We start from the raw sequence: 27,689 nt of genomic DNA on the forward strand, positions 1-27,689 counted from the left end.
TATCAAGATCCCTCTGAATTTTAGCTCCATCTGTCAAAGTGTTAGCAACCCCCCCAGTTTTGCATCATCTGCAAATTTGATCAGTATGCTCTCTATTCCTACATCCAGGTAATTAATAAAGATGTTAAACATCAGACCCAGAACAGACCCCTGTGGAACCCCCTTTGAGACCTCCCTCCAACCCGACATCATTCCATTAATAGTTACTTAAACAACCACAAGCAAAGAGTATGTATCCACTTAATGGTAGTTCTGCCAAGCTTGCATTTCTCCAGTTTACTTATCAGACTGTCATGTGGGACTATGTCAAAAGCTTTGCTGAAGTCTAATTATATTATGTCCACTGCATTCCCCCCTAGCCAACAAATCGGTTACCCTGTCAAAGAAGGAAATGAAGCTGGTTTGGCAAATTTAAGTATTTTACACAGGGGGACAGCTTCAACAAGAGATTGAGACAACCCAGAATCCCCTCCTGGTTAGAGCACTCACCTGGTTCAAGTCCCTTGACATCAGGCAGAGTGGGGACTTGAACCCAGACCTGCCACATGCTGGGTGAGTGCTCTACCCACTAGGTTGTAAGATAAGGGTATTTCCTCCTGGTTTTTATAGAGGAGGGCTGCCATGGGTTAGGTGGCCAACTCCCAGGTAGGGTTCATAGCTGTGAATCCTGAGCAGAGTTAGGTGCCTAACTCCCTTGGAGGGTCAGAGCTTAGGCCACACCCTTTTCCTGCATTTCCTACTGGCTCTCTTAGGCCACTCCCTACTCATCCTGCTGGAGTTTTTCAAGAGAGCCTGAATACGTAGCTGGCAGGGCCCCAAAAGTCAGGTGCGGCAAGGCTTTCGTCCCCCTTGTGAATCTCGCTCTGTGTCTCTCCCCCTCTGCTCCCGCTGGAAAATGAGTTCTGTCCAAGCTCTGCCCCCCGCTTTCGCCACTGCAAACACATCCGAGGACTGTCTACAAATCTCAACTGTTTTGACACAATTTATTGTCTTGGATTTTTTTTGCATAGGCATAAATTACAGTCTGTAGATAAACAAACAAAACAGTGCAGCATTTGCAATAGGCTACAGAATTAAACACAGATTAATCTGCCTGTACCCAGCTTGGTTTGTGCAAGGTTAATTTATAACACTTTCCTGGTACACACACACAGAAAGAGAGGGGGAAAAGTGAGGCAGCTCAAGGGGAGTAAACAGAGAAGCTCTGCCTTAGCAGATCTTTCCCATGTATTACCACCTTGCTGTACTCACCTTCTGTATCTAGTACCATGATTACCCAGCATGTTGATAAGAAGTGGGGCTGCAGCTGAAGCAGCGATTTGACAGCTGGTGCTGGAGCACAGGAAAAGTTAATAAACCTTTTCTCCTTTCCTCACTGTTCCAGCATGCCTAGATGTTGGGGGAGGGTTGGGTCAGTAGTCAGATTTTAAAGATTCACCAGAGGGTAGGTCCACTGCTCCTAGGGGGTTGTAAAGCCCTGGACAACCCATCTTCAATTGCCAGTCTGAGTCCCCTGCAGGTGGGACTCTGAGTTCTAGGGACCGGGGCCATGCTCTTCCATAAAGGAGCCCGTGGTTTGATTCCCAATCTCTTGGTGCCTGGGGCAATCAGCATCTAGTGTAGAAGCCATTCTTCACCCAGTCACCACCCCCTGCAGCCTATTTAGGTGTAGTGGTGATTGATTCCAAAGGGAGGTGCCGTCCCCTGCTCATCCCTATGGGCACATGGATCAGAGCCAAATGCTTGATGAGGCAGTGGAGGAGCAGACCAAGAGGACGTGCACTGCTTGACTTCTCCAGCTGATTTAAGGCCAGAAAAAGCCCATTGCCAGCTGTGGAAGGGAGTACCCCACTCACTTCCCCTTCACACCATCCCAGCCCTACTGGACTTCAATAGGTTTTTGGAGACAACCTGGCAAAAATCAGTGCTCAGTACCCCCACAGCTCACAGCCCCAATTTGACTTGGGGGGTGCCAGCCTCAAATGGGGCTGAAACAAAGTGAGCCCTTGGCTTTTCTTTCAGATAAAGAGAAGACAATATGGATAAGTAAAAAACAATTCAAAACATAAGCTCAACTAAGAGCAGAGCATGCTGGCCAAAACCTAGAGAGACAAAACCCTTCTCTGAGCAGCCACATGTTACCTTCTCAAGGCCACTGATACGAGCTTCTACTCTGTCCTGCAGCTCAAAGCTGATATTCTCACAACCACACCCACTAGAAGGCCCCGCCAGCCTGTTCACAATTCCCCCCTCACCCCGCTTCTCTTGCCAGCTGGGAACAACACGAACAGGCTGGGGGGAGGTCCTTGTGGCTCAAATCTGGCAGGGAGGGGCCTTTCCCACCTTGGTGCTGTCTCCCTGCTCCCAGATAAATCCATGGGAAGAGGTAGCTGTCAGCCCCTCCCTGCCCACATGTGCCCTGTCCAACCGCCCCCATACACTGCCTCAGCCCAGGACAGCAGCTGTGAATGGGGGAGGGCTGTGACACAGACCTGCCCACCCCTCCCCTGAGGGGACAGGCCAGGCCCAGCTGCCGCCACAAGCCCCCTCCTGGAACCATTGCTGCCACCATTACTATTCTCCCTTGCAGGCCCGGTAGCAGGATCCTTACTGATCTGAACCACGCTGCACTGGCTTGCCTCACCACCCCTATTTACAGTAAGCGCCACGAGCTGTGTCACAGAACCCTTCAGCCAGCCTTGGCACCATACCCTCTGCTCAGCCTGCTGTCTTTCCCCACCCTCGCCCCAGATCAGAGCCGTTAGGGTTGTCGTCCCCTTATCCCCAAAGCCTGTATAATATTGTCTCGTTTCCCCCGTTATCCTGCAGGGTTTGTGCCACTTCCAGCGATCACACTGATCCCCTCATGTCTGCCCTGTGTCCCCATCAACAAACCCCATGTGTCTGGATAACTACAGCCTAGACTCTACCCCACTATGTACAGTTGTTTATATACAGATGTACATAAACCAGTGGGGGTGTAATTATATATTTTTACACCCACCACAGACTGTTATAATTTTGACTAGGGTTTTCCAAAAGCAAAGCAGGCAGGCACTACCAGACCACTGGTCCATCGAGCCTAGTACCCTGTCTCCAACTCCTGGGCCATGGCATCTGATCATGCAGCAGCCATGGAGGGAAATTTTCTCCTGAATATAGCTACTGAGCAGTTCACATCTCAAAGCCTGAGGATTAAACAGTCCTGGCCATTTCACTCTAGCTAGTGCTACTACAAATGCTACTCTAAAGGTCTAATCTAAGCGATTTGCCTCAGTGGTATCCCTTGTGGTATGAAGTTCTACACGTTAATTATACGTTGCATGGAAAAGTACATCCATTATTACTAAAAACAGTTTCGGGGGAAGAGTTTTAAAGGACATCAAACACAGACATTTTGACTTGTGAATGTTTAGCACTATTTTGGGGATTTACATGCGAGAACGACACACACATACGTGTGTGAGAATAATACAGGACCCTCTCCCACTCTGGGCCACAGCCTCGCATATTGGTGAAATCCAATAGCACTCAGCTGCAGTGGAAGGGAAGGTGTATCTTGGTGACTATATAAGACACTGACCCAAGTGGAAGGTTTCCATTGTTGAGGCTGGTTTACAATCCCAGGGAGACTAGATTATCTTCTCCCCCAAGGTCTAAAACCCCAGTCTTTTGCTTATATATTACCTCTTTAATACATGTCTGTGTCCTCATTATTTCCCTCTGCTAACATGCCTGCTAGCTACTTTGCAGGGTCATGAGTTGCAAATTCAACCCATGGCAAGCTAGCCACTGGGTCTAACTAAAACAAACCACTGATCCAATAATGGAAGGAAACGGGCGATAGTGCAAAATTATTTGGCCATGTGCCTACCCTCCCTCCAACCTCTATGACATTCAGATGCTGCTTACCTAGCCAGCGATGCCATAAATATATCACCTCCACCCCACTGTATAATAATAACTACATGTTCGTTCATAAAACTTGGGACACTATGCTATAGTCTTCTTTAACATCTGGAAGGGATGGGGCTGGGAAAAGGGAGGTGCGGAAAGGTCTGGACTGCATAGACTCATTTAAAAATAAAATTTTTAAAAAGTTAAAATGTCTGGTCTGACCTGGATTGGAGCCTCGTTTCCCATCACACCACCTTTTGAACACTAAAATCCTTTCCCGCCCCCCTCACCCCCCGCCCCCAATACAAACTCTTCCCTCTGGAAGCGGCAGCACAGAAAAGCATATGGGGACTAGGTTTGCCAAGGGTGGTCATTCCCCCACATCTCCCACCCTGGGACTTGAGAGAAGCAGCAAAAAGAAGTATTTCCTTAACCGGCTTGCCATTCTCTCTGGAGACAACCTCTCTCTGTCATGGTTGTTGCTTGCGGCCAGCGCAGAACCTGAGGTAGCCAGCTGGGGGCAGGGGAGAGGCAGGGCGGGGTTAGTGGACCGGCTCCCCGTGCACACGGAAGCGATAGATGCAGGTGTACTCCGGGTGGCCCCAGTTGCTCAGAATCCGTAGCTCCACCACCTGGAACGTGCCCACATCTTCACCCTGGGCAAGGAAGAGAGGAGACATTTCATAGTCTGGGTCGTTCTCTGCAGAAAGCAGCACCATTTCTAGGCAAGAGTCAGCCCCCGTTTCCCACAGATTCCTCACTGATTTAGAAGGGGTCTTCACTCACACCTATCCTGGAGAGTTCCTATTCACCCTCAGAATTTAATAGGGACAGAATGAATAGGGTCCTATGCAAAGTACTCTACAAACTTAAATGGGCCCGATCCTCTGGTCTGGCAAAGCTGTGCTTGGCACAAGACCAGAGGGGAAAGGGTGGGGGAAGAAGTGGCTTTAAGCCATCTCTGTGGCCCCTGGATCCTGGTTCTGCATTAGTCCTATTCAGTGGTCTCCCCAGGCTGCCCCAGCAACCAGGGATCATCTAAATGCAAATGTGCCCCAGCCATGCATGGGTCCGCCAGATACAGAAGTGGTGCCACCAGGACCCTTCTCCCAGGCCACACCCCCTATGCCAGGGAGACCAAAAATGGGGTGGGGCTTAGGAGCCACAATAGTGACTCTACACCAGACAAGTGGTCCCCTATGCAGGGGGAATCCCCAGGCGTTGTTAAGCCAGCTTTAGAACTGCCTTGTGCCACCAGAGCAGTGCAAACAGACTGGAGTGGGGCAGAGGGGCTGGCCCTTGGTATCAATCAGAGAACGAGAACCTCTCTGTAGGCTTTGGAGCCTTCCTGTAGGATTGTACAGCAGGAGGAGAATTTGCTATTCAGTTCTACAGGATGGCTCAGAAAGAACCCTATCGAGAGGTTACAGCATTATCCATTCAAGTCCAGAGGACCTTCCCAAAAGGAAAGTCACCTCTCTAACTAAGCCACAGCCCAGCCAGGGGTCTGGGTCACTGTGATCCTCAGACCCCCTCCATGCCAACTGGCGAAGGGGTCAGTGTTCTGTGACAGCAAGGCCTGACAAACTTCCTACACCTAATGCACTGCCTTCGTGGTATTTATTTATCCATAAAGTGTCTTGTAAGATATCAAAAGAAAGCTGGTAACTTACTGGTCATTAATATCATAGTGAATTGTACGTACTGATGATATCCAAGAAGTTACATATACCCACTGAAATTAGGTTTTAAAAAGTTTGTAACCAGGCAGAGCGGACAAACAGGTTTTCTGCTAGACAAAGCAGGTCTATTCACCTATCCTTGCCTCTGACGGAAGTCAAGCACTGTAAAGCCAACGCAGTGGAAACCCTATTTACTTACACATGAAAGTCGGGGGGGGGGGGGGGGGGGGGGGGGGGGGATGGTGGAGGGGAAATGTGAATCGAACAGGAGTATGGGAAGACACCTTGGAGCCAGCACCCCAGGAAGGGAACCACAAGAGTTATCCTGTCTTTGGGGGGAGAAAACAATGAGTTTGGGGAAATAGAAGAAGCAAAAAAACATTGTCATACTTCACTGACAAAGCAGAAAGGACAGCGCTCTTTGCATTCAAGACAGTTGGATTGTGGGCTAGTGATGCTGGGAGGTTGCTTTAGGTGAAGAATCGACAAGGATTTTAGCCCGTCAGAGTTCAGGTAAGACTAAGAAGCGTGTTATACCTTTTGTTTTACATGGAACCTGTTCTTAATGTCCTTGCTCACTCTCTCTTCAATCTTAATCTTTGTAAATAAACCCATTTGTTTTCACTGTAAGATTCCAGTGCTGTGTGTTATCATCAAGGACCTGGGCCAGTCAAGCTGTGTGTACACGGTCTCTTTGGGGACAGCAAACCTGGGTAGTACCGTGCGTGTCCAGTGACAGGGCCTGGATACGGCAGGGAACGCACCCAGCGCTTGGGGGTGGGGGCCGTACCTAGCACTAGCGGTCACAGAGAGGGGGAGGTCTGTGGAGACCCGAGTCCATGCTTGTGGGCCCAAGGCTGTGGGTGTCAGGGAGCTGATGCGCAGCAGGCACAGATAGGACGGCTTCTCACAAAGGGCAGGTTGTGGCCAGGAACCTCGGAACCCCTGGGGAGCATCACAGTGGGGGCTTCCTCCAGAGTCAGTCGAGTAGTAGCCGAAACATCCTGTAGTTCACATGCAAGCGCATGCTGCACTGGATCAGACCATTAACTTGTCTACTCCGGTCTCCCTGCTCCTGTTGCACTGGATCAGGCCATTAGCCCACCTATCCTTGCATCCTACTGCACCTCCGACAGTGGGCAGCAACGGGCCCATCTTGGGAAGGCATTGGGCCAAACCACCCTGTCCAAAGAGCTCCAGGCAGAGACCCTGGCACAGCAGAGGTAACGGCATTGGCAGGGGCACGGCCTGTGTGATGACACCTTCAACTGGCTTCTAAATACTAAAGGTGCGGGGCTCTCTGGGCTCTTCTCCCTCGTGCCCTACCACTCCTCCTCCGTACCTCCAAGTGGAACGTCTGGATGGGATCCCCATCCTGGTTGTAGGTGAACTGTCCGAGAACGATGCCTTCTTGCTGTCCTTCTTCGTCCAGACCCTGTGAGACCAAGTGAAGGTGGGGAAGAAAGGGAGGGCGGAGTGATGAGGAAGCAGAGAGAGAGGAGGAACATGGGGTGATCAGAGCGCCCAGAGGGGCAGAGGGAGACAGAGACAAGCGCAGTTAAACTCCACTCCTGCTTTCCCATGCCAAAGTAAACAAACAGGGAACATGCAGGAGCAGTGGCAGGACAAGGCTGTGAGCAGGGGCACTGGAACAATTTGTAGAGTGGGGGGGTTCTGAGAGCCATTGAACCAAACTGTAAACCCTGGATAGGATGGAAGCCACTTTACAGCAGGGGGTGCAGCAGCACCCTTAGTTCCAGCACCTATGGCTGAGAGTTACACGTCCTCAGCCCTTCCCTCCCCTTGTACCCCCAACCTCCTCCCCAACCCACCCGCCTCCCCACAAACCATCCCCTTCCCGTGTACCCCCAGCCATTGCCTCCCTTCCCTCCCCCCTAAATGTCCCCACATCATATGGATCCCCAGTCAACCTCTCCCTTCCCTCCTCCCCCACTTTCCCCTGTCCCATGTACTCCATTCCCTCTCCCCTCAGACCTCATCTCCTCCCTCAGGTACTCAGTCTCTGTCCTCCTCTCCCAAACATGTTTCCTCCTCCCCCAATGTACTGAACCCCTAGCTCATCTTGACTCCTTCTGCAGGATAGTCCCTCCCCATGTTCCCCATCTCACCCTGCTCCCCAACACCCCGTCCCTTGGCTTAACACACCAGCCCTCTGCAGCCCCCCCCTAGGGAGACAGCAGTTTACCATCTCTGAGGCAAGGAAACATCCTCATCCCCAATACTGGAGGGTGATTATGAATGGCAAGAGATCCCAAGACCACCCGTGCCTCCTTCCCCAAACACAGACTTTTCCTCCTCTACCCCGGATTTCCGTGCGCAGAGAAAGACACTCACAAAGACGGCAAAGTCCTTAGGCGCACTGGGGATGGTGTCCAGGGGCAAGAGGGCTTTTGGGACGTGCTCCAGAGTCACAGCAGTGGGGCGAATGTGGCTGGACAGACGGATAACAGCAAAGCCCTGCGATCCACGGAAAGCCCAGCAATTCCCAGGGTTAACGTCCGGCTACATCCAAAACACAAAACCAAGCCAGCTTTCGGTAACAGTAATAATCATCACCTCATGCAATTCTCTAGGCCCTCTCGACTCGACTCAGACTTTACAGGCTGCTATACTGGGATCCCTCACCCTCCCGGGAAGTGCAGCCACCTCTGGAATTCAACGTGGCAGCTGTTAACAACACACCACAGTTCAAGACATGAAGAAAACATTGGGTCTGACCTTCAACCCGCCCCACTGGAGTGGCACAAAGTTACCTTTCAGATGTTGTGAAGGAGTCACCCTAAGCCTGGGCTGGCGTGAAACCCACTGTTATTGTGGGCGTTGGGGAGGAAGACACGGATGTGCCCCTCGGGCTGGTTCTGGATCAGGGGCAGGTTTGGCCTATCCTCAGCTGGCAGAAGGACTCAAAGGAGCCAACCCAGAACCTGACTGCCACAGAGAAAGTTGTGCAACATCTGCAGTGACACCAGCTAGCTCCATTAACAATGACAAGCGCGGTCAGCCCTCAGGCTCCATGACAAAGAGCTCACTAGCTGGGATGAGGAAGAAAGGTCTCCCCCTGGTTACAGCATTGCATTCAGACATGGGGCTTCTTACACCTTTCTCTGGAGGATCTCGCATTGGGCACTGTCAGGGCCAGGACATGGGGCTGGAAGGAGCATGGACCTGGTCTGCTATGGAAATTCCTAGGACATTTGCATCCTGGTTTTTGAACTGAAGCCACAAATGAGGTCAGTGCGCACATACCCATGACCAGAGTTTGAGGACCCAGCTGTGATCACAGCTAAGGTAAGATCAGGTGACAAACAGCACACCTAACTCCTGTGTTCCCCCTCCCTCGCCCCAGGACAGGCCTTTTGTGTAGCACAAGGTGTCGGAGGCATCCCTATCCCCATGTTCAGATCTGATCGTTACACTGTGAGAACCCAGAGAAAGGGAATGAAAATGGAGGAAGTGTGATTTCAGAGGACGGGAGGCCTGACTTGGTAGCAACAGGAGAGGAGATGACTCAAGGGTGATGTGATGGCACTCTCAGCACCAATGAGAAATTAGCTAAATCAGGGGAGGTGTTATGAGAACTATCCAGCTGGGCTTATGTTGGGGCAACAGGCAGGGAATAGTCCACGGACAGTGGCAGGAAGTTCCAGCTCAGTTCACAGGGAGAAATATGGACACCTCTCTACTCAGCTTGGTCCCTACCTGCAGGATAACTCGTGGAGATTGAGAATGGTACCACAGGGGGATCCCAAACAGACTAATCAGTGCCGTCTTTGTCTCGTAGGTTTCTGAGCACCGGGTGCTAATAACACTGGCCCCTGGGATTGAAAGGGAAACAAAGACATGTGAGACCACAGGATCCTCACCAGGTGACAGATATACAGAGAGAGCATAACTTCCAACTATGGTCTCACATAGGGAGCGAGAGGTACCAGACAGAGCATAAATGTACAGGGCAGGGAGGAGATATTCCAGCTCAGCTCACAGGGCGATAGACAAGAATCCTCCTACAGGCAGGGCTGAACTCCCCTTCTAACCACAGCGTGCTGTGCCGTACACGGACTCTCGCCCAGTGAGGCTGGGCTGGCCAGCTGAGCCCCACTGTAATGCTCTGCCTGCGTGAGAGACAGTCCAATACCCTCCCTCTTCACATGCCCAGGTGGCCGGCTATGCACTAAGCTGTCAGAAGTCTCCTAGCAAGTCCTTCCTCTGAAGGAAAAGCGTCTTCAGTCTGACACCCCCTTTCTGTATTTTGAGGCCATTGGAGGAGGGAAGCGAGGTGGCCACTGATTCACCTACCCCCTGACTCAAGGGCGTAATCAACCATTCCAGTGCGATCCTCGCTGTAGCGCTTCAAGGCTTGGTTCACAATGAGGTGCACTTGCTGCAACAAGGAGTAAAGGACACAACAGAGCTGAATGCAAAGGTTGGAGACATACAGATCACACATGCACGCACGCACACAATCCCAACACACACCTGCATGCACATCCGTATATGAAGCCTCTGTGTACACACACCAATGTGCGCAATGGTCAGCACATGCAACAGTGAGGTACAAAACATGCAGCCCATCACACTCAAACCCCTGCCACATACATTTGTCCCTAAGGGCACACTCATCTGCACACACATTGTATACAGCCATTCATGCACGGACACGGACACACACTCTCTCTCTCTCTCACACACACACACACACAGCAAGCGAGTGAGCGAGCACTGGGTTGAACTCTGCCATTGGTTAAAATGCCGACTTGTCCAAAGCGGGTGAAAGGTAGCAGGGCAGCCATTTGCACTCCAAACATGTTGTCTAAAACCACTGAAAGAAGTCACAGAACAGAAGTGATGTGGACCATGTTTGTTGGAACTAAAGGAACTGCTGATTACGGGCTTCAGATTTAGTTGGGGCTTGGTCCTGCTTTGAGCAGGGGGTTGGACTAGATACCTCCTGAGGTCCCTTCCAACCCTGATAGTCTATGATTCTGTGATTCAGGTGAGGCCACTGAATTGTTACAGCCACAGATCAGAACCTTCTTAAAATGAGAGGCAGCATCTAAAACAGAGGTGGGCAAACTACGGCCCGCGGGTCACATCCAATCCGCAGGACCATCCTGCCCGGCCCTTGAGCTCCTGGCCAGGGAAGCTAGCCCCCGGCCCCTTCCCCACAAGGTGCTGCGCTTGTGGCCAGTGCACTGAGACACGCTGTCCCCCTCCCTCCAGGGGCACACAGAGATGTGCCAGCAGTCAGCCACTTCCGGGAGCGGCATGGGGCCACAATAGGCAGGCAGCCTGCCTGAGCCCTGCTGCACCGCCAGCCGGGAGACACCTGTGGTAAGCGCCTCCCAGCCAGAGCCTGCACCTCGCACCCCCTCCTGCACCCCCCCGCCCCTGCCCCAGGTCAGAACCCCCTCCTGCTCCCAAACTCCCTCCCAGAAAGCAACTAATATAACAGCTGTTCTAAGGTAAGAAGTAGGCTATTTTGAACTAACTTAACTATATTCTACATGTTTTAAGACTGAAATGTCACCAATGGCTTTATGTTAATTAAAAGGCAAGTTTAGTATAGTGTTAATAGCCTTGATGCCATAATTAATTGTTTTAAATTAGGAAAAAAACTTGTAATACAGGGGCCCCACAAAATCTAATAGCCCTGGGCCCACAGGAGAGTTACTCCGGCCCTGATAGCAAGGCAGTGCCTGCCCCAAAGACTTTACAGCATAAATGGACAAGACAGAAAAAGGGTGTGGGAAAGGGAATATCATCTGCATGTTTCAGAGGGGGAACCGAGGCACAAAGAGATGAAACAATTAAAAGGTCACAGGGAGAGTTGGTAGCAGAGCTAGGAACTAAGTCCAGATCTCCCAAGTCCCAATCCACTGCCTGAGCCACAAGCTCATCCTTCCTCCTATGTAAAGATATATTTAGTGCTTTGCGTTTTAATTGCCTGATTATCAAAGGTGGCAAGCCCCTGCTACTCAGTGACTTCACTGCAGGGTTTGCAAACTCTCAGCACTTCTGAAAAACAAAAAACAAAAAAAACAAAAACAAAACTTCAGGCTGTAAGTGACTTGACTCCCCACCCTGCCTCCTCCTTTTTTCCATGAGGGTTTAATAAAATGTGTAAATCACAAAACTGATTCTTTTAAAAATAACCAAAGCAAGTCCCTGGCAACCGCAACCCAATTTACTGTCAGGGTTCTGGGAGTAAGAAAAAAAAAAGCAATAAATAGGTCACAGAAAACGTATGAAGCCCTAAGCCCCTGATCTTCACAGCCCAACCTGCTCCAGCACATAGCCACCCATGCAGGCTTGGCATACACACACCTATGTGCATGCTAGGGAAAGCAGTTCAGCCACACACACTGCATTCATCACACCACGAGCACACACACGGACCCCGGCTTGCCACACACACGCCCCATGTATGCAAGTGTGTGAGGGTTTCAGGGCTGGCCTGCCCCACGTCTGCACACTTGCACAGACAGCCCTGACACACTGAAAGCAGCATCAGCCTGTTTGACAGTCGGCAGTGCCATGCCACAACCCCCAAGCCACATAAGTTATTCAGGGGAAGCTGCTAAGCAGACAGGGCCTCACCTCTTCAGTCACACCCGTGACTCCCTCCTGCTGCAGCGCTACCCCAATGCTAGCCTTGGCATCCCGCGCAGACATCCTCCGGTCCTCAGAGACTCTGGCGAGGATTTTGCGCTCCAGCTTCTGGAGCTGATCCTGTAGCTCCTCACGCTGGAGAACCAGGCTGCCCACTCCATCCTCCCTGGGCTGCGACAGGAACTGGCTGATCCACTGGGGGAACTGTGCTTCCACCTGAAACCACCAAGGGAAAGAGTTCAGCCCAGGAGAGGGAGTCTGCACTGCAGAGCACGACAAACGATGGAGAGCACGTGGGCAGAGCAGCACCACACAAGGACCCTGGGAGTCTGGCCTACAGACTCTTACGTGCGGGGAAGCCTCTATCCCTGGATAACACCTGATGCATGAGGACCACCTCTAACAGTGCCCAGGTTGTGGCAGAAGAAAGGTCACCCCTCCTGGAAGTGTCCAGCTTCGGGGGGGAGGGGCGGGGGGGCGGGGGGAAGAGGAGGAAATCGTTAACCCAGAGGTGCCTAGCACATGGTGGGACCACAAAGTCCTGCATCACCCAGACATTCCCACGTCACCGTTTAGCAGAGAGTGGGTAAAATGGGACTTCCGTTAAGGGGACTCACGTCCTCCTGCACTCCCTTGATTTGTCCCGGGAGTGACTCCATGTGCTTCACCACTGCCTGTTGGTCAGATGCCAGGAGTGCGAGCTCCTTCCTCAGGCCTGCCAGCTGCGCCTCCAGCCTGCCCATCTCCTGCCGGAAGCTCCCCTGCAGGCCCTCTTGTGTCGAGCTACAGAGGGGGAAAAAAAAAGAGGGGGGGGGGGGGGGAGGGGGGAAAATAAGCAAACGAACAGAACACAGCCGAGTTGCAATGGAGGCAGTGAGCTACCCCATGGCGCCTCCAGCCATGGTCCCAGAGGACGACGCTGAGGAGCGGGTGTACTGAGGAAACCAGCCAGAAAGTTACAGCCATAAATACCAGAGCGTATATTCCTGTTGGATTTACACCCCACCCCAGGGCTCAAAGTAATCTGTTGGTGAGAGACTTGGTAGGTCACATCTCTTTCACCCAACATCCCCTCTCTCCTGTTGTCACCCCTCCCACAAACCAACGGAAGATTGTCCCCATCCAGGTTACATTCTCCAGGGCTCTGACCAACTGGATTTAAACATCCCCAGCTCATCTGTTGGTTCCCATGGGAGGTTACTCCAAGGCCTAATAGCCCTTGCTCCCAAGAGACGGTTTCGATCTCCAGCTGCAATTCCCTTTGCTCAGTTCCATTCCCTAGCTCTGAGACACATGTCCCTTTAAACAATCCCCCACCCCTTCCTCCCCGGTGCAAGCACCCTTCCAGGGCTTGTGGATTACCATGTTTCCTTTACTCTAGTGATACATCCTTGGCTCTTCTCATCTGCCCTTAGCCAGTCCAGCCCCCTTGGTTATTTTTGGAGGAGCTGAGAGAAGAGCAGCAATGTATTGATGTCTTCCTGGGGTTGCTGTGCCAGACCTGAGCACAGTGTTCTAGGTGCCATCTTGACAGTCACAGAGAGAGGGACTGCAGGCTACCTGCTCCAGGACGCACCGCCTCTGCACATGTAGCCAAAGAGCACACTGGCTTTCTCTGCCACCATCTCAAAACTGCAAGAGCACATCCACCAGGCTGCCGAGTCTTGCTGCCACCTCCCTTTCGGCATCACTGCTTTCCAGGTTTCGCTCTCTCCCGCCCACTAGCTGTGTGCTGGGTCCTTTCCCCTCCACATATTGTCTGGCTTGTCTCCAAGTCAAATCTCATCTTGGTCCTGCCCATGTTTGTTGATATTTTCCAGGCTGCATCAGAATCTGAAACCCTTTCCAGTTTGGTATCGTAGATGTGCCATGAGCCCCGGGTTCCACACCAGGCTTAAGAGTGATCCCTGCGGGATTCCAACAGATGCCTCCCGCTACCTGCTCCTTTAGAAATCTCATCACCCCAAGCAAGTTGAGGACATGTTATGGCTACACTTGAATAGTTCCCGAGAGACTGGCAGGATTACCTTTGCCATTCCGAATTCAGCTGGAGCATCCGGGCCTCCACCTCCTGTGAAAGCAGCAGTATAAAGGAAACAAACATGACAGGATGAGATCCGCCACATGGGTGTTTAACAACTTTGCGTAGGAACACAGGAATTGCCAGAGTGGATTAAACCCCAGGTCAGTACCAGGTTTACAGTGGTGCCTATTGCGCTGTGCTCACACTCAGAAGGCCCCCCAACCCCTATGTGCCACCCTGAGGCCCTGGCCCCGCTCGCTTCTCTCCACCCACTCTGTCTCCAGGCAAGTGGCTCTGGGGGAAAGAGCCCATGCAAGGCTGGGGCCTCGGGTTGGAGCATGGGCAGAGGTGGTGGCCAGGCCACAGTCCAGACACTGGGCCCACAAAAGGTTAATCTGGCTCTGCCCCATGTCCATCTAGCCCAGTATCCTGTCTGTGACCAAGGCCAGCCCCAGACGCTTCAGAGGAAGGTGTAAGAATCCCATAGTAGGTATGCGTGGGATAATCTGCCCCCCTCATTAGGTCTCATCCTGGTCTCTAATACTCAGAGACCGGCTGAAACCCTGAAACATGAGGTTAGTATCCCCTACAACATTTTTGTTCCTAATTATGCTAACTCCAGATGTTCTTGTTATGAATATGTAAGTGTCCAATCTCTTTCTGAGTCTTGTTAAGTTCTTGGCTTCAACAACTTCCTGTGGCGGTGCGTTCCGCAGTCTAGTTAGATATTGTGTGAAAAAGTATTTCCTTGTATGTTTTGAATTTGCCACCTTTGAGGAAGGGCGTTGTTGTGCGTCTCTCTGCAGGCACAGTTAATGTATGACTGTACCTAGAACATGCAAGCTCTTCAGAGCCAACGCCTCATCACTTGTGAAAAGTGGTATGAGATCCTGACTCTCACAAGCGGTCAGGGCCTGGGTTTTAGGTTTCCATCAGCTGCACAGGACACCTGCTAATTCAAGGGAAGAGTAAACCCTGCTGCGTCACCAGCAGCACTTCCTGCAGCACCTGGGTTCTCCTTGGTGATCTCCTTATTCGAGAATTGATCCAGTCCAACTGCATTTAGCTTACAGGACCCAATGAGCTTGCAGTCCCACAGCTGCAGGCACTGAAGTGAAATGCCCCTCCTTCCCTAAGCGTGGCTGGTCCCTATAGTGACACCTCGTGTTGGACAGGAGCAAAGTCCCTGGACTGTCCCATCCCCAGTTTTTGATACTTGCATGCTTTAAAGAGGGAGGTTAGTTTACCTGAGATGCCTGAGTAATCTTCTCCAGGCGCCCGTTTAAATCCTTCTGCAGCTGGCCTTGGATGGTATCTAGCTCGCTCTGCAGGGAGATAGGTGAGGGAGAGAGATCAGCACATATACCATCTCACCCATAATACATCCTCTCCCCCACACCTGCTGCCCACCCACCTTCATGGCACACCTGCCATACTCCAGCTGCCCCAACCCTATCCCACTACACAACACCCACCCCAGATCATACTCCCTGTACCCACCAACCTCCCCGCACACACCCAACCCCACCCCCACTCACCACACTTATGCCACCCTCATCCACCTACTTTGACCCCAATCCTACCACTTAAACCACCATCAACCCTTCCCACCACCCACCCACCTTGACCCCCAGACCCACATCAGCCTTATGCACCCCCCTCTCCCACCCCCACAGCAACAGGCCCAGGGGACGGGAAGGAAAAAGGTGGCTGTGACTTTAAGGAGAAGTAGGCGGAGCAGGCCAGGTTTCCCCAGGAGAAGCCCCCACTTCCCCTACCTTGACGTGCAGGGCCAAGTCCTCCCTCAGTGCGGCCTCTCGACGGCTCACCAGCCCCTCCAGGAGCGTCAGGGTGGCCTCGTGTGTCAGGCCTCCCCCAGCCGCCACCCCTCTCTGGAGCTCCAGCTTCTCCAGCCGGGATGCCTCAGCCTCTAGGGTCTGGAAGCGTTTCTCCAAACTTTGAAACCGAGACAGGATTTGCTGCTCTGCCTTTTACCCCCAGGGTGGCAAAAAGAAAAAAAACAAACAAACAAATACACACAGTGGCAAATGTAGGACCGGCAGCCTTACCCAGCTGTCCCAGCAGCTCTGTACCAAACCGTGACTCGCCAGTACAGGCTGCAGAGGGAGTGGATATATACAAGCATGTCCTCCATTCTCCACTAGGGGGCAGTGGTGTGTGCACAAATTCAGGCAGGGTTGGATGGCTGAGGTATACGAAGGGCAGCCGACCACTCAAAGGAACTTATATAAGCGAGCACGTCTGTCACCGCCCAGCAGGGGGCAGTGGTGCGCATGGAGGCACACACATCCATCTCGGACTAAAGGGGCATGCGCCCTCTGCTCAGCTAGCAGAGAGGGCTGTATGCACACAGGTTGGAAATGATCCAAGCCCAGATGCTAAAGACATCTCCCTTGTTCCCGCATCTTTCATTTCCAGGGTATGAAAAGGGAGCTGCTCTCAGATTAGAGACTGAGTCCCTCAGCCACATTCAGTCTGCCTAACCCTGCTACTGGAGATTTTAAGGGGTAGGTACATTAGCAGGAGGGATGAGAAGAAATGCTGGAGCTCCCCTCCCACACCCCAGATCCGTCTGGCACTCACCCGAAAGAACGCAGACGAATCCCCGGCTCTAAGCATCTCCTCTTTCCCAGCAACAGGGGGAGAAAGCTTTGCTGTGCCCCAAGAAAACATGGCAGGGTAGAGCATCGGGAATCCAAAGGGGTAGAAATACCAAGCACCTGGCAACACAAAAAGGGGACTGGTTGGTTAAGGGGGGGAGGGAGGGAGAGGGGGTGTGTACAATAGACCACAAATGGAGGTGCATTAGAAATGCCCAGACAGGCTTCAGAAATGGTTTGCTCACAGATGTGAACAGAAAGCAAACAGGCTTTGTGACTTCACCATAGTGACCGGAAGATGGGTTCCTCTCATTCAGGTACACATTTTTGATGCAGTTCACAGCAATGACCACCACCACCACACAAGGCAGCAGAGAACCCCCTTGCAGTGTATATGTTGAAGCTAGGACAAAGCAATAGAATTTGCCTCCTGACCCAGAGGCTATAGGGCAGTGGTCCCCAAACTATGGGGTATCCTGGAGGTGCGGGCAAGGCCCAGGCCAGCCCTGACAGGAGGCAGGAAGGGATCGCCACCCAGCCATGCGCTGACCTCAGCTCTGCTCAGGTCCCAGCTCGGTTCCCGGCCCCGGCTCCCAGGGGGGCACAAGTAGAGTCCATTACAGGTAAGGGGAGGCGGGGGGTGACATAAAAAGTTTGGGGACTGCTGCTATAGGGTGTAGCCCACAGAGATAGTTTGCTTATGTTATACAGAAATGTGCTGAAACATAAGTAGGCTCAAAAATCTACCTCCTAAAAATAGGCTTGACAATAGCCAAGCGAGGCCTGGTAAAATCTGAGTGAAGTAAAATGAGGCAGCTCAGAGACAAGTTAGGCCAGTGGTTTTTAACTTTTTTTCATTTGCTGACCCCTAAAAAATTTCTAATGGAGGTGCAGACCCCTTTGGAAATCTTAGGCATAGTGTGCGGAGCCTCAGGGGTCTGCTGACCCCGGGTTGAAAAGCACTGAGTTAGGACATAGCCCCTGCCCCCCCATCATGTTGCAAACAGGTTTTGGTCCTGTTTTTCAAAGAGTTTTAGATAAAACGTTATTGTTTTGGAAAACGTTATCTAGATGGATAGAGTCATTGTTATGGCATTTACGCAGATATTAATTAAAGGCAAGTCTAATATTAAATAGCCAGTGAGGGAGTAGAAGGTATTTTCATTATGGTGGTGGAAATATAGATATATATTAATAGGCAGGCTTAATGCTAATTAATTATGGAGTTGTTATAAGTGATTACAACAAGGACAGCATGCTAATTTTAGATTGATGCGCCCATCTACCATCCAGGTACGGAGAAAGGATTACACCCATTCTTCTCATCCAGGACTGATCACCACGGGATGCATTATTTCATCTTAGAACATGGGCATAAATGCAGAGCATGCCTGTTTTCTTTAACTAACTATTTGATATTAAATAAAGTCTTTAATTTTAGCACTCGTGTCATTCACAGTCCTCCACAAAATTAAATTACCTGAACCACCTTGGAGGCTCCAACCTTAAAGAATTCAGTTTGGTTTTATTCCTGATCATTAAACTACAAATTGGGAACACAAAGTCAAGGGCTACAAGGGGAGGCTGGATGGAAGGGTTTGGTTTCGCTCATTCTGGAGATAAGGGTCAGCTGTAGCGTTTGGAACTGGAGCTGGATTCCCTCACAGTCCAGGGGATTGGGGCCCAGGGGATGGGTTCAGAATATCAGACAGTGGTTACCAAGCACAGCGCTAATGCTGGATTTACACGGGCCAAGGCCAAACTCACAACATCCTGGCCCTGTGTGAAAGCATTCCCCGCCCGCTGGAACCTGCCTTAGGGAGCGTGCCTTTGGGTACAGACACATGTAGAGCACAGAGGGAAGCAGGCTCTCCTGTGACCTCACAGGAGCATCACATTGCCGCAGAGAGCTCAGGATGTCTTCTTGAGCTTAGAGCCACGCTGTCCAGGGCATAAGGGAGGGGGCAGGGAGAACAGCTTGGGAGCCTGGGATGACTCACCATAAGCAATGGAAGCCAGGAGTAGCAGTAGCAGGAGGAGCAGAAGAAGTTTCTTCAGAGCCGAATAGCGCCTGGAGAGCAGAGGGGACGAGGAACAGACATTAGTACAGCTGCCCAGAATCTGTCGCCCAGGGATTTTCTGCATCCACTTGGACAGTACTAGGCAGTGGAGAAGGGGAAGTTCTGGAAGCAAGTTACACCCTGAATCTCAACTCACACAGCCCAGCTTGGGTCCATGGTCAGTTTTGGCCACAAGAAAAAAACAAAAACAAAACAAATAAAAAAAAAACCCTGACCGTTTTCCTCACAGATTCACTGGGGTCCTTCACATATATATCTCACTGGGTTCCTCCCCTGTGGGGACATTGTATTCCTCGCCCCACACCTTCCACCTGTCCATTGCCCTGCCCGGATCCAGGTCCAGACCCACACCAACCTGCTTCCCCATGTCTCTGGTTCCAATCTGCACTGACCTTGTTAAGACAAAGACATCCAGCAGAGAGGCTGCAGTGGTGAGGCGGTACCACGTGGTTCCAATCCACCAGTACAACAGTCCAAAGATCCGGCCTGCAAAGACTCACACATGGCATCAGAACATTCAGATGCCCCTTTCGTATCTTCCTCGCACTTGGGCCAGCATCCCTGCTTCCTTTCTCCGGAGTTCTTGCCCTCTCCCTGCTCTTTAGAAAGGCTACTCACCCTTTGTTATTATTATGGCTACCATAGCACCTAGGAGCCCAAGGTCATGCACCAGGACCCCATTGTGCTAGGTGCTGCACAAACAGAAGCGCCCATCTCTCCTTAAAAGCACTTCTTCCCTGAGGCATTAATTCGCTGAAGAAAGAAATCCATTATATTGAATGAGATCTGTTCTTCTAGGAGTTCTGACCATCCCTGCTCGCCTATTGCATTATCTATCCTAGCAGCACCATCTAATTTAGACTGTACAGCACCTAGTGTGTTGGGCAATGATTCTTTGGAGCAGGGACCATCTGTTAGTGGTGTATTTGTACCGTGCCTAGCACAATGGGCCCTGATCCCTGACTTGGTCCTTTAGGTACAACCACAATACAAATAAATAGTATGAATGGGCCCCCTGAGCTGTACCACAATAGAAATAAATGTCATTATAATGTCATTTGAGGTACATAAAGGCTTTTTCTCTCTTGGGTTTTCAAAGACCAAGCACACCAATGGTGCTAAACAAACGATAAGTACGAATAATCCATCTCAAAGACACACACACACACACACACACACACACACAGCAGACTTGCCCTCCGTACTCCGGCTATTCCAGCCCTGGGACCTGTGACAATGCCCTCATTCCTGCCCTGGTACTGGGTCCCCTCTTTCCTAACTTTCACAGTGCTTTAGTGAACATGGTTTTTACTTCCTCTTTTTTTTTTTTTTTTTTTAAACCAGCACATGAGAAAATACCTTCTGACGCATGACTACTGCACGTGTGCGCATGGAGGGTGGTGGGTGTCAGTGTGCGTGGAAGAATGCTGCCTACAGAGAACGCTGACAGCCCCACACTTACCTGGTGAAGTGACCACCAGCCAGAGAAAAGAGCCTGCTCGCGAGATGGCATTCCTGAACCCAGAACCAGCACTATTCTGGTCCAAGGAAGAGCGACCTGGTGCGAAGGAAGGAAGAAGAGGCCGTAAGTCACAAAAGTGAGGTCTCATGTCTTCACTCACTCGCTTTGGAATGGGGGGTGGGACTTCCAGCATCCAGTGCTGGGGGGCCCTGATGCCTTAGTTAGTGAATGTTCACTATTCTTCCCCCAGCTGCAGAGCCAGGCCTGAGGTGAGGTGGGGATTGGAGATCACTCCAATCTCACTACGGTCACAGAGGCAGGTCTGAGGTGATCCTGAAATGATGATGGCCAGCCCTGGTTGTGAGGTTATACTCTCCCCATGCAATGGAGCTAGGACCTAAGTGGGTCTCTATTGGGAGGCCTCTATCCCAGGAAATCTTGCTATCCATGCTGCTGCCACCTTCAGGGTGTCAGAGCCATCCCTACCTGCATAGTCATCCTCAGAGGAGTAGCCAGATGAAGAGGCATAGGTGTCATAAGTCTTGCTCTCTGCCAGCCCATTGATTTTACTGGACTCCGTACCTCCTGTGCCTCTTCTTCTCCTCGCGGAGAGCTCCCCACCTGTCCAGGAAACAGAGTCCCCTTGAGAAACTACCCAACAGCCTCTGTGCGCCTCCTCCCCAGGCACACACTGGGGCCGGTGGAGGGACAGAATTCTGTAGGGTAGCGGGCTTGCTGCTAGTGACTCAGGGTGTGCCCAATTACCCTCGCAGCACTAGGGAGGCCTATCCCTACACACTTATCAGGGTCTTCAGCAATCCCAATACCTCCCGCCCTGATACTTCCCCTGGACTGATCTTGGTGCCCCATCAGTACTGGCTGAGGGAGGCAACAATCTTTCCCTGTTGGGCTGCATTCCTTCACTCAGGGCTGCTCCATTGGGCGGGGGGGGGGGGGGGGGGGGGGGGGTATGGTGTGTGTGATCACTACTCAAGTCATTGGCAACCCACGCAGCCCAGGGGAGAGGAGCTGAGAAGACTCAATTCCCCTCTCAAGTGTCCCTTGCTCCCAGCAAAGGGGGCACATTCTAAGGCAGGCCTGGGATCCCATTGCTGAGGCAGTTTGGAGATGAAGCCCAGGACTCAGTTCATATGTTCTTCTTTCACATCAAAGAGGAGGGGAGCAGGGTCGCTGCAGGGAGAGGGGCAGGGGTCCCACTGGGTGATAGGACACGGTACAGCTGGCACCGAAGGGAGACAGCACTCACCCCAGTAGGAGTCGCTGTCCTGTGGGTCATCAAAGGCAGTGCTGCCCCCACCAGCAAGTCCCCTGCTGCTGCCCAGGTAGGACTCACTGATCACAGACTCGCTGTAGTAGGAGGTCTGGGTGGCAGGGGGAGGTCCCAGGTGCGGGGCTGGAGAGAGGCGCTTCATGCTGCTCGGTTTCCTCCGTAGGGTCCTGCCCGAAGCAAGGAAATGAGAGAGAGTTCATACGCTGCGTGCACACGTGCAGGTTGACAAGGGGGAAGTGGGGAGGGGCGAGCTAGAGCCAGCCTTGCTTCTGGTCAGGTTTTACATTGCCTGGGGCCCTGCCTGCCCTCCTCTCACTCACACCGCTGCTGAAGTCATTGGAGTGAAACCAACCTGAGCGAGGAGAGAACCAGAGCAGGCAGCACATTTTAAACAGTGTAAACTGCTGTCATCTGTCCTTGCAAAATAAGAGTCCCGCTGGGGGCAGTCCCCTGCCATCTCCCTCCACACACACACACCTCTGGCCTATCACAGGCACGGTCCTGCCACCCTCAAGAGAACACCCTGCCCTCTGCTTCCTGTCTGCTTCCTCTGTAGCTGCTGTGGTTTTCCTGGAAGGTGTCTGTGATCAGGAGAGGTTGCTGGGTTGGGGGAAGATGGTTTGATAACAACCCCTAACCTCTACCGGGGGCCTCCCAGGACAGGCTTGACGACTCAGCTCTTTGTGTTACTGTGCACAGCTGGCCCCCACACCCCAGTTTTGATCACTGCAGCCCCCCTCAGTGATACAAGAGTGAGGGCAGTGGCCAGGAAATGCCAAAATATGCATGACAAGCAAGAGTGCTGTGCTCCTGGTGGGGAGGAATACGGTGGAAGATGATTGTGGGGTACACAGGGGGTTACCCAGAGCCAGCCATGGGAGGGTTCGGCAAGGAAATCCAGCTGGTAAAATCATGAAAGTAGCAGTAGGTTTTCTCTTATGCTCCTTTCACCACCAGTGGGTGAACTACCCTGCCACTCTAAGGATAAGCGCAGTGCGCTCAGGGACAGACCCTCACCTCCCACAGAACGGGGTAAGGAGCTCTAGACAGACTCTCAGTGACCCCTGACCTGGGGTTCAGGAGCGGAAATTCACACTATGGCAAACTGACTCCTCACCTTTTTCAAGTTGGGCTATGGACAAACCTCGCAACACCACTGGGGGTGGGGGTGAGGTATACAGGCCCCCCACCCTGTACCCACTTACCTGTTAGGACTGTCCCTAAAGGGGGGCTCCTGGCCACCCAATAGCAAACTGCCACCACTGCTGCTGCCATCATCATCACCCTGGTAATAGCGGGTGGCCCCGAGGCGCTGGCTGCGTCTGGACATGACAGAGGAGGCTCAATCACCCCTCAACAAGGTACCTGGGAGAGCAACGGAAAGAGATGGGGTAGCGTGAGAACTTGAAGGTACTGCCTGGCGCTGGCAATGGGCTGAGCAAGGGGTAGGCCCATGAACGTGCACTCAGTTGTGGGGGAGAGGAAGGGATGTCCTGCAGTGGGGCAGACAGGGAAAAGGGCCGTGGAAATGCTCTGAATGCACAGACGCAATCCTCACTCACCCAGCCTCACTCCCTGAGATGTCACCGGAATTTGGGGTCTCAGGGGTTGCATCACCTGAGAGTTGTGGGGACGGGCAAAGCCTGAAAGGCAGAAGCTCAGAACAGACTGGGTTGGCAGTCTCCTATCCTGGAGGTGGGGCGGGGCGAGTATTGCAGCAGGGTTATTGCATCGGCCGCTCACCCCTGCAGATATGGTTTCAAATCCTGCCTCGTGCCAAAAGCGAGGAGTTCAGTGGATCTCAGCCAGACTCTTTTCACCACCACCCAACAGCTCAGCATGACTGAGCAATCTCTGCTCAGCCAAGGCCAAGCTAAATTAGCAACGGACGCCACGGGTCAGGACCGAGATGCCCTGGCAGCGGTAGGGGGCCAGGTGGGCATCAGCACTAGTCCAGTAACTGGCCTGACGCAGCATATGCACCCTTCCCCATGACCTCCACTTCCAGTGCCCCAGGCTGCTCCAACAACAAGTTAGCTCAGCTTCTGCACAAGCCAGCAGGCAGACACTAGCCTATTTCTTCCAGCATGTCACAAGGCAAACAGCTTGGCTCTGACTGGGACTAGGGGTCTTGTGGACAGAAAAAGAACACATGTCCTGCAGAAAGAAGCCCACTTGAGCAAAGCTTCGTCCATGTTAGTGCCTGCCTGGCACCTGTTTCTATAAAGCAGCCTCCCCGCAGCACACCAGCCAAAACGTGAAACAGCCGCAGAGGCAGATACTTGGCCCACATCCACCACTATGTTCCACCGCTTATAGGGTTGTAAATTCCCCCTCCCTTTATTCCCCTCTCTAAGAGCCCACCCACATGGGTACAGACTCCTCACATTAACTGCTGTCTTGCTGGACAGAGACTGCACCAAAAACTGGGTTCAGCTGAACAAAGTAACAACTTTCAATCCCACCTTGTTAGCTGGCACAATTCCAGAGATGCTTCCGTATCTGGCTCCTTCCCACCCACACCCTGGCAACTCCCGCTCTGTGGTCACATCCTGCCCAGACTCTTTCCACACCTTGCTAGAGCTCAGACATTTCTGTGCGTGCCTCCCGCCCTTGACATCCTGCCTCTAAACTCCTCCCTTCTAGGTGCATTGGGGGAAAGGGAGGGGCGGGGGGAAACTACTTACATCTCACCAGCAGTAGCACAAGGCATCCTTCAAATGCAGCTAGGGAGCCACATTCAGCCCTGGGCTACCGCCACTGAGATCACCAGAGTTACCCCGCCGCATGGGATAAACCTGGCCCCTAGTCAAAGCAAACGCTTTGCAGAAATGGCCCCTCTTAACTCCTGCTTCCTGGGTGCCCTCACGCCCCACGGGCGGGCCAGGCCTGCGGGGGCCATGGCCAGCGAGGGGGACAGGGAGCCGGAGTCTACCCCGGCTCAGACAGGAGCTGCAACTTCCCCGGCGGGGATGGCAGAGAGGCTCGGGGGAGGGAGCCTGTCACTTGCAAACTGGGAACCCCCCCCCGCCCCGCCCCGGGCTGCTGTTTCCACTGCGCCTCCCCGCCTTGGGGCATCCCCTCCGGCCGCCCGCTCCTGCAGCGGTGCGTTCCCCGGCCGGCCGCCCAGGCGCCGCGCTGAGGGGGCAGAGAACAGCGCGGCGGGCCCCCGAGCCTGGCCTGGGGGGGGTGGGGGGGGCGCGCACGGTCACCTGGCTGCGGCGCGCTCCAGGCCGCTGGGTGGCTCGGGCGGGAGGCTCCGCTCCCCGCCCCGCTGCTCTCGCCAGCCGCCGCGATGTCGGACGCCTTTTGTGTCTCAGGCGGGGCGGCGCTGAGCTCGGCCCCGGCTCGGCCCCTCGGCTCCCCGCGGAGAGCGGCTGGCTCCGGGCGCGGCGCGCGGCACGGCCTGGGGCGGGCGCCTGTCACTGCCACACGCCGCTGCTGCCGCTGCCGGCGCTGCCACTCACCCGCCGCCGGCCGCCCCCATTGGGCGGTTCGAACACAAAGGCCCCGGCTGGGCCCCGCCTTCCCGCCGCTTGGCTCCGTCATTGGCCCAGGCGGCGGCCATTAACCCGTGAGGTCCCCGGCGGGGATCCCGCACCGGCCAGAGCCGGAGGCTGCAGGGTGCCCGGCGCTGTACAAACAGGAAAGCCCCTGCCCCAAGGAGCGGGCACGCTGGGCGATCGCTAATCAGCCCCAGAGACCCGGGAAGACAATGGCGCCCTAGCTTTAATCCACATTCCCGTTACTATTTACCAAAGTATCTGCTTTGCAGTAAGAATGGACCATCTCTCCCCCCATCCCCAGCCTAATAGTGGCTTCTTGGCTTTCCTGTTCAATCCGTATTGGAACACAGGGGAGTGTAACCCCAGCTCTCCCTCTATTACAAAAAACTACAAAGCCAAAGCAGCAACACATTCCTCCCCCAAAGTAACAATACCGAGCTGTGTTACCAGCTCTTGAGATTTCATTAGGAGTCTTGTGCTATTACATGTGTTTTCTTAAAGCCCTAGCTCCTCGAGTCCTGTGATAATGTGAGACTATCAGCTTTTTTTTTTTTTAAGTATGTCTCTGGTCCTTGGAAGTGCTTATAAGCTTGAAAATGTGACCGCTCAAAAGCAAGCAAGCAAATACTTAGATTGCAAGTTCTTTGGGGGCAAGGACAATGTTTTTGTTCTGTTTGTACAGCGCTTAGCACATTGGGGTCCAGGTCTAAGTCTAAGTGCCGCAGTCAATCTATCTAAGGTACTTATATGGCTCCATTGCCATTGTATCTGAGGTCTCACAGTCATTTTAACTGCTGTCTCGTCACAATAACCCTGCGAGGTAGGGAAGTACTATTATCCACTTTGTACAGATGGGAAACAGGCACATAGAGGCTAAGTTACATGCCCATGGTCACATGGGAAGTCTGTGGCAAAGACTGGCAGTGTTATGGCAATGCAAAAATGAAATAAAAAGACTCACAATTTATTATTTTTAAACCCCATGATTTGTAAGTTATCTAATGATTTTTGGGGCCTGACTCATGATTTCTGAACGTGCGGGGTTGGCCACATTGCACCAGTTGGGACACATATTACAGAGCTGAAGCTTCCACCTCTCACATAAATTCCCACCAAATAAAGCACAGCTTCAGCCCTGCTTCCCTACAACAGTAACTGTAGTCAGTGGATACCAACCCCTGTCATGTAACAGGGGTATTAACCTTTTGTCATTATAATTCTGACCTACATCAGGTGATGGAGACAGGAAATAAAGATCAAGTGCTTAAGGTCCCAGCACTTGTGTGTTACGCCTTTATTACAATACATGTCTGACTTTGCCAACCCTCAGTTTTACTAGGGTTTGGGGATCACAAAGACTTTACCAGAGCAAGATTCTACTGCATCCTATAGCACTAAAAGAACCACAACACTGAGGATGGAGTGGAGGTTAAGGATAATCTAGGCATGGCCCAATATCTAAACAAATACTTTGCCTCAGTCTTTAATAAGGCTAATGAGGATCTTAGGGATAACGGTAGCATGACAAATGGGAATGAGGATATGGAGGTAGATATTACCATATCTGAGGTAGAAGCGAAACTCGAACAGCTTAATGGGACTAAATTGGGGGGTCCAGATAATCTTCATCCAAGAATATTAAAGGAATTGGCACATGAAATTGCAAGCCCATTAGCAAGAATTTTTAATGAATCTATAAACTAAGGGGTTGTAGCATATGACTGGAGAATTGCTAACATAGTTCCTATTTTTAAGAAAGGGAAAAAAAAGTGATCCGGGTAATTACAGGCCTGTTAGTTTGCATACTAAAGACATCAAGGTCTTGGAAAAAAATTTGAAGGAGAAAGTAGTTAAGGACATTGAGGTAAATGGTAAATGGGACAAAATACAACATGGTTTTACAAAAGGTAGATCATGACAAACCAACCTGATCTCCTTCTTTGAGAAAGTAACAGAATTTTTAGACAAAGGAAACGCAGTGGATCTAATTTACCTAGATTTCAGTAAGGCGTTTGATACGGTGCCACATGGGGAATTATTAGTTAAATTGGAAAAGATGGGGATCAATATGAAAACTGAAAGGTGGATAAGGAATTGGTTAAAAGGGAGACTACAGCGGGTCATACTGAAATGTGAACTGTCAGGCTGGAGGAAGGTTACCAATGGAGTTCCTCAGGGATAGGTTTTGGGACCGATCTTATTTAATCTTTTTATTACTGACCTCAGCACAAAAAGTGGGAGTGTGCTAATAAAGTCTGAGGATGATACAAAGCTGGGAGGTATTGCCAATTTAGAGAAGGACCGGGATATCATACGGCAGGATCTGGATGACCTTGTAAACTGGGTAATAGTAATAGGATGAAATTTAATAGTGAAAAGTGTAAGGTCATGCATTTAGGGATTAATAACAAGAATTTTAGTTATAAGCTGGGGACGCATCAACTAGAAGTAACGGAGGAGGAGAAGGACCTTGGAGTATTGGTTGACCACAGGATG

At 52.0% G+C, this 27,689-nt stretch overlaps 1 protein-coding gene across 6 annotated transcripts; it reads right to left on the bottom strand.

The window, feature by feature from the left end:
• Positions 1 to 966: 966 nt before the first annotated feature.
• Positions 967 to 25,160, bottom strand: SUN2 (Sad1 and UNC84 domain containing 2). 6 transcript variants are annotated; one of them, XM_037881799.2, is made up of 18 exons: positions 24,900 to 25,160; positions 22,893 to 23,052; positions 21,664 to 21,854; positions 20,883 to 21,017; positions 20,397 to 20,492; positions 19,327 to 19,420; positions 18,854 to 18,924; positions 16,837 to 16,973; positions 16,011 to 16,220; positions 15,480 to 15,557; positions 14,237 to 14,280; positions 12,827 to 12,992; positions 12,198 to 12,425; positions 9,897 to 9,981; positions 9,300 to 9,415; positions 7,935 to 8,102; positions 6,922 to 7,014; positions 967 to 4,553 (listed from the first exon to the last, which is right to left on the bottom strand). In XM_037881799.2, the coding sequence occupies exons 2-18, from the start codon at positions 23,015 to 23,017 to the stop codon at positions 4,440 to 4,442; spliced, it is 2,151 nt and encodes a 716-aa protein (XP_037737727.1). In that variant the 5' UTR covers positions 23,018 to 23,052; positions 24,900 to 25,160; the 3' UTR covers positions 967 to 4,439. The 6 variants fall into 6 exon arrangements, with proteins under 6 accessions (XP_037737727.1, XP_043399469.1, XP_037737745.1 ...); XM_043543534.1 differs by having other exon boundaries at positions 21,751 to 21,854; positions 24,900 to 25,128; XM_037881817.2 differs by having other exon boundaries at positions 16,011 to 16,190; positions 24,900 to 25,128.
• Positions 25,161 to 27,689: the final 2,529 nt, after the last annotated feature.

Source organism: Chelonia mydas, chromosome 1 (genome assembly GCF_015237465.2).
Source record: "Chelonia mydas isolate rCheMyd1 chromosome 1, rCheMyd1.pri.v2, whole genome shotgun sequence".
NCBI classification, from domain to species: domain Eukaryota; kingdom Metazoa; phylum Chordata; order Testudines; family Cheloniidae; genus Chelonia; species Chelonia mydas.

What these genes read in the sequence shown, in the direction of transcription:
- SUN2 (XM_037881799.2), bottom strand. Translation starts at nt 23,017, where the DNA reads ATGTCCAGACGCAGCCAGCGCCTCGGGGCCACCCGCTATTACCAGGGT. An exon ending in TTTAGGGACAGTCCTAACAG is followed by an intron (nt 21,855 to 22,892) that starts GTAAGTGGGTAC and finishes TGCTTCGGGCAG; the next exon opens with GACCCTACGGAGGAAACCGA. An exon ending in CCTGGCTTCCATTGCTTATG is followed by an intron (nt 16,974 to 18,853) that starts GTGAGTCATCCC and finishes TTGTGTTGCCAG; the next exon opens with GTGCTTGGTATTTCTACCCC.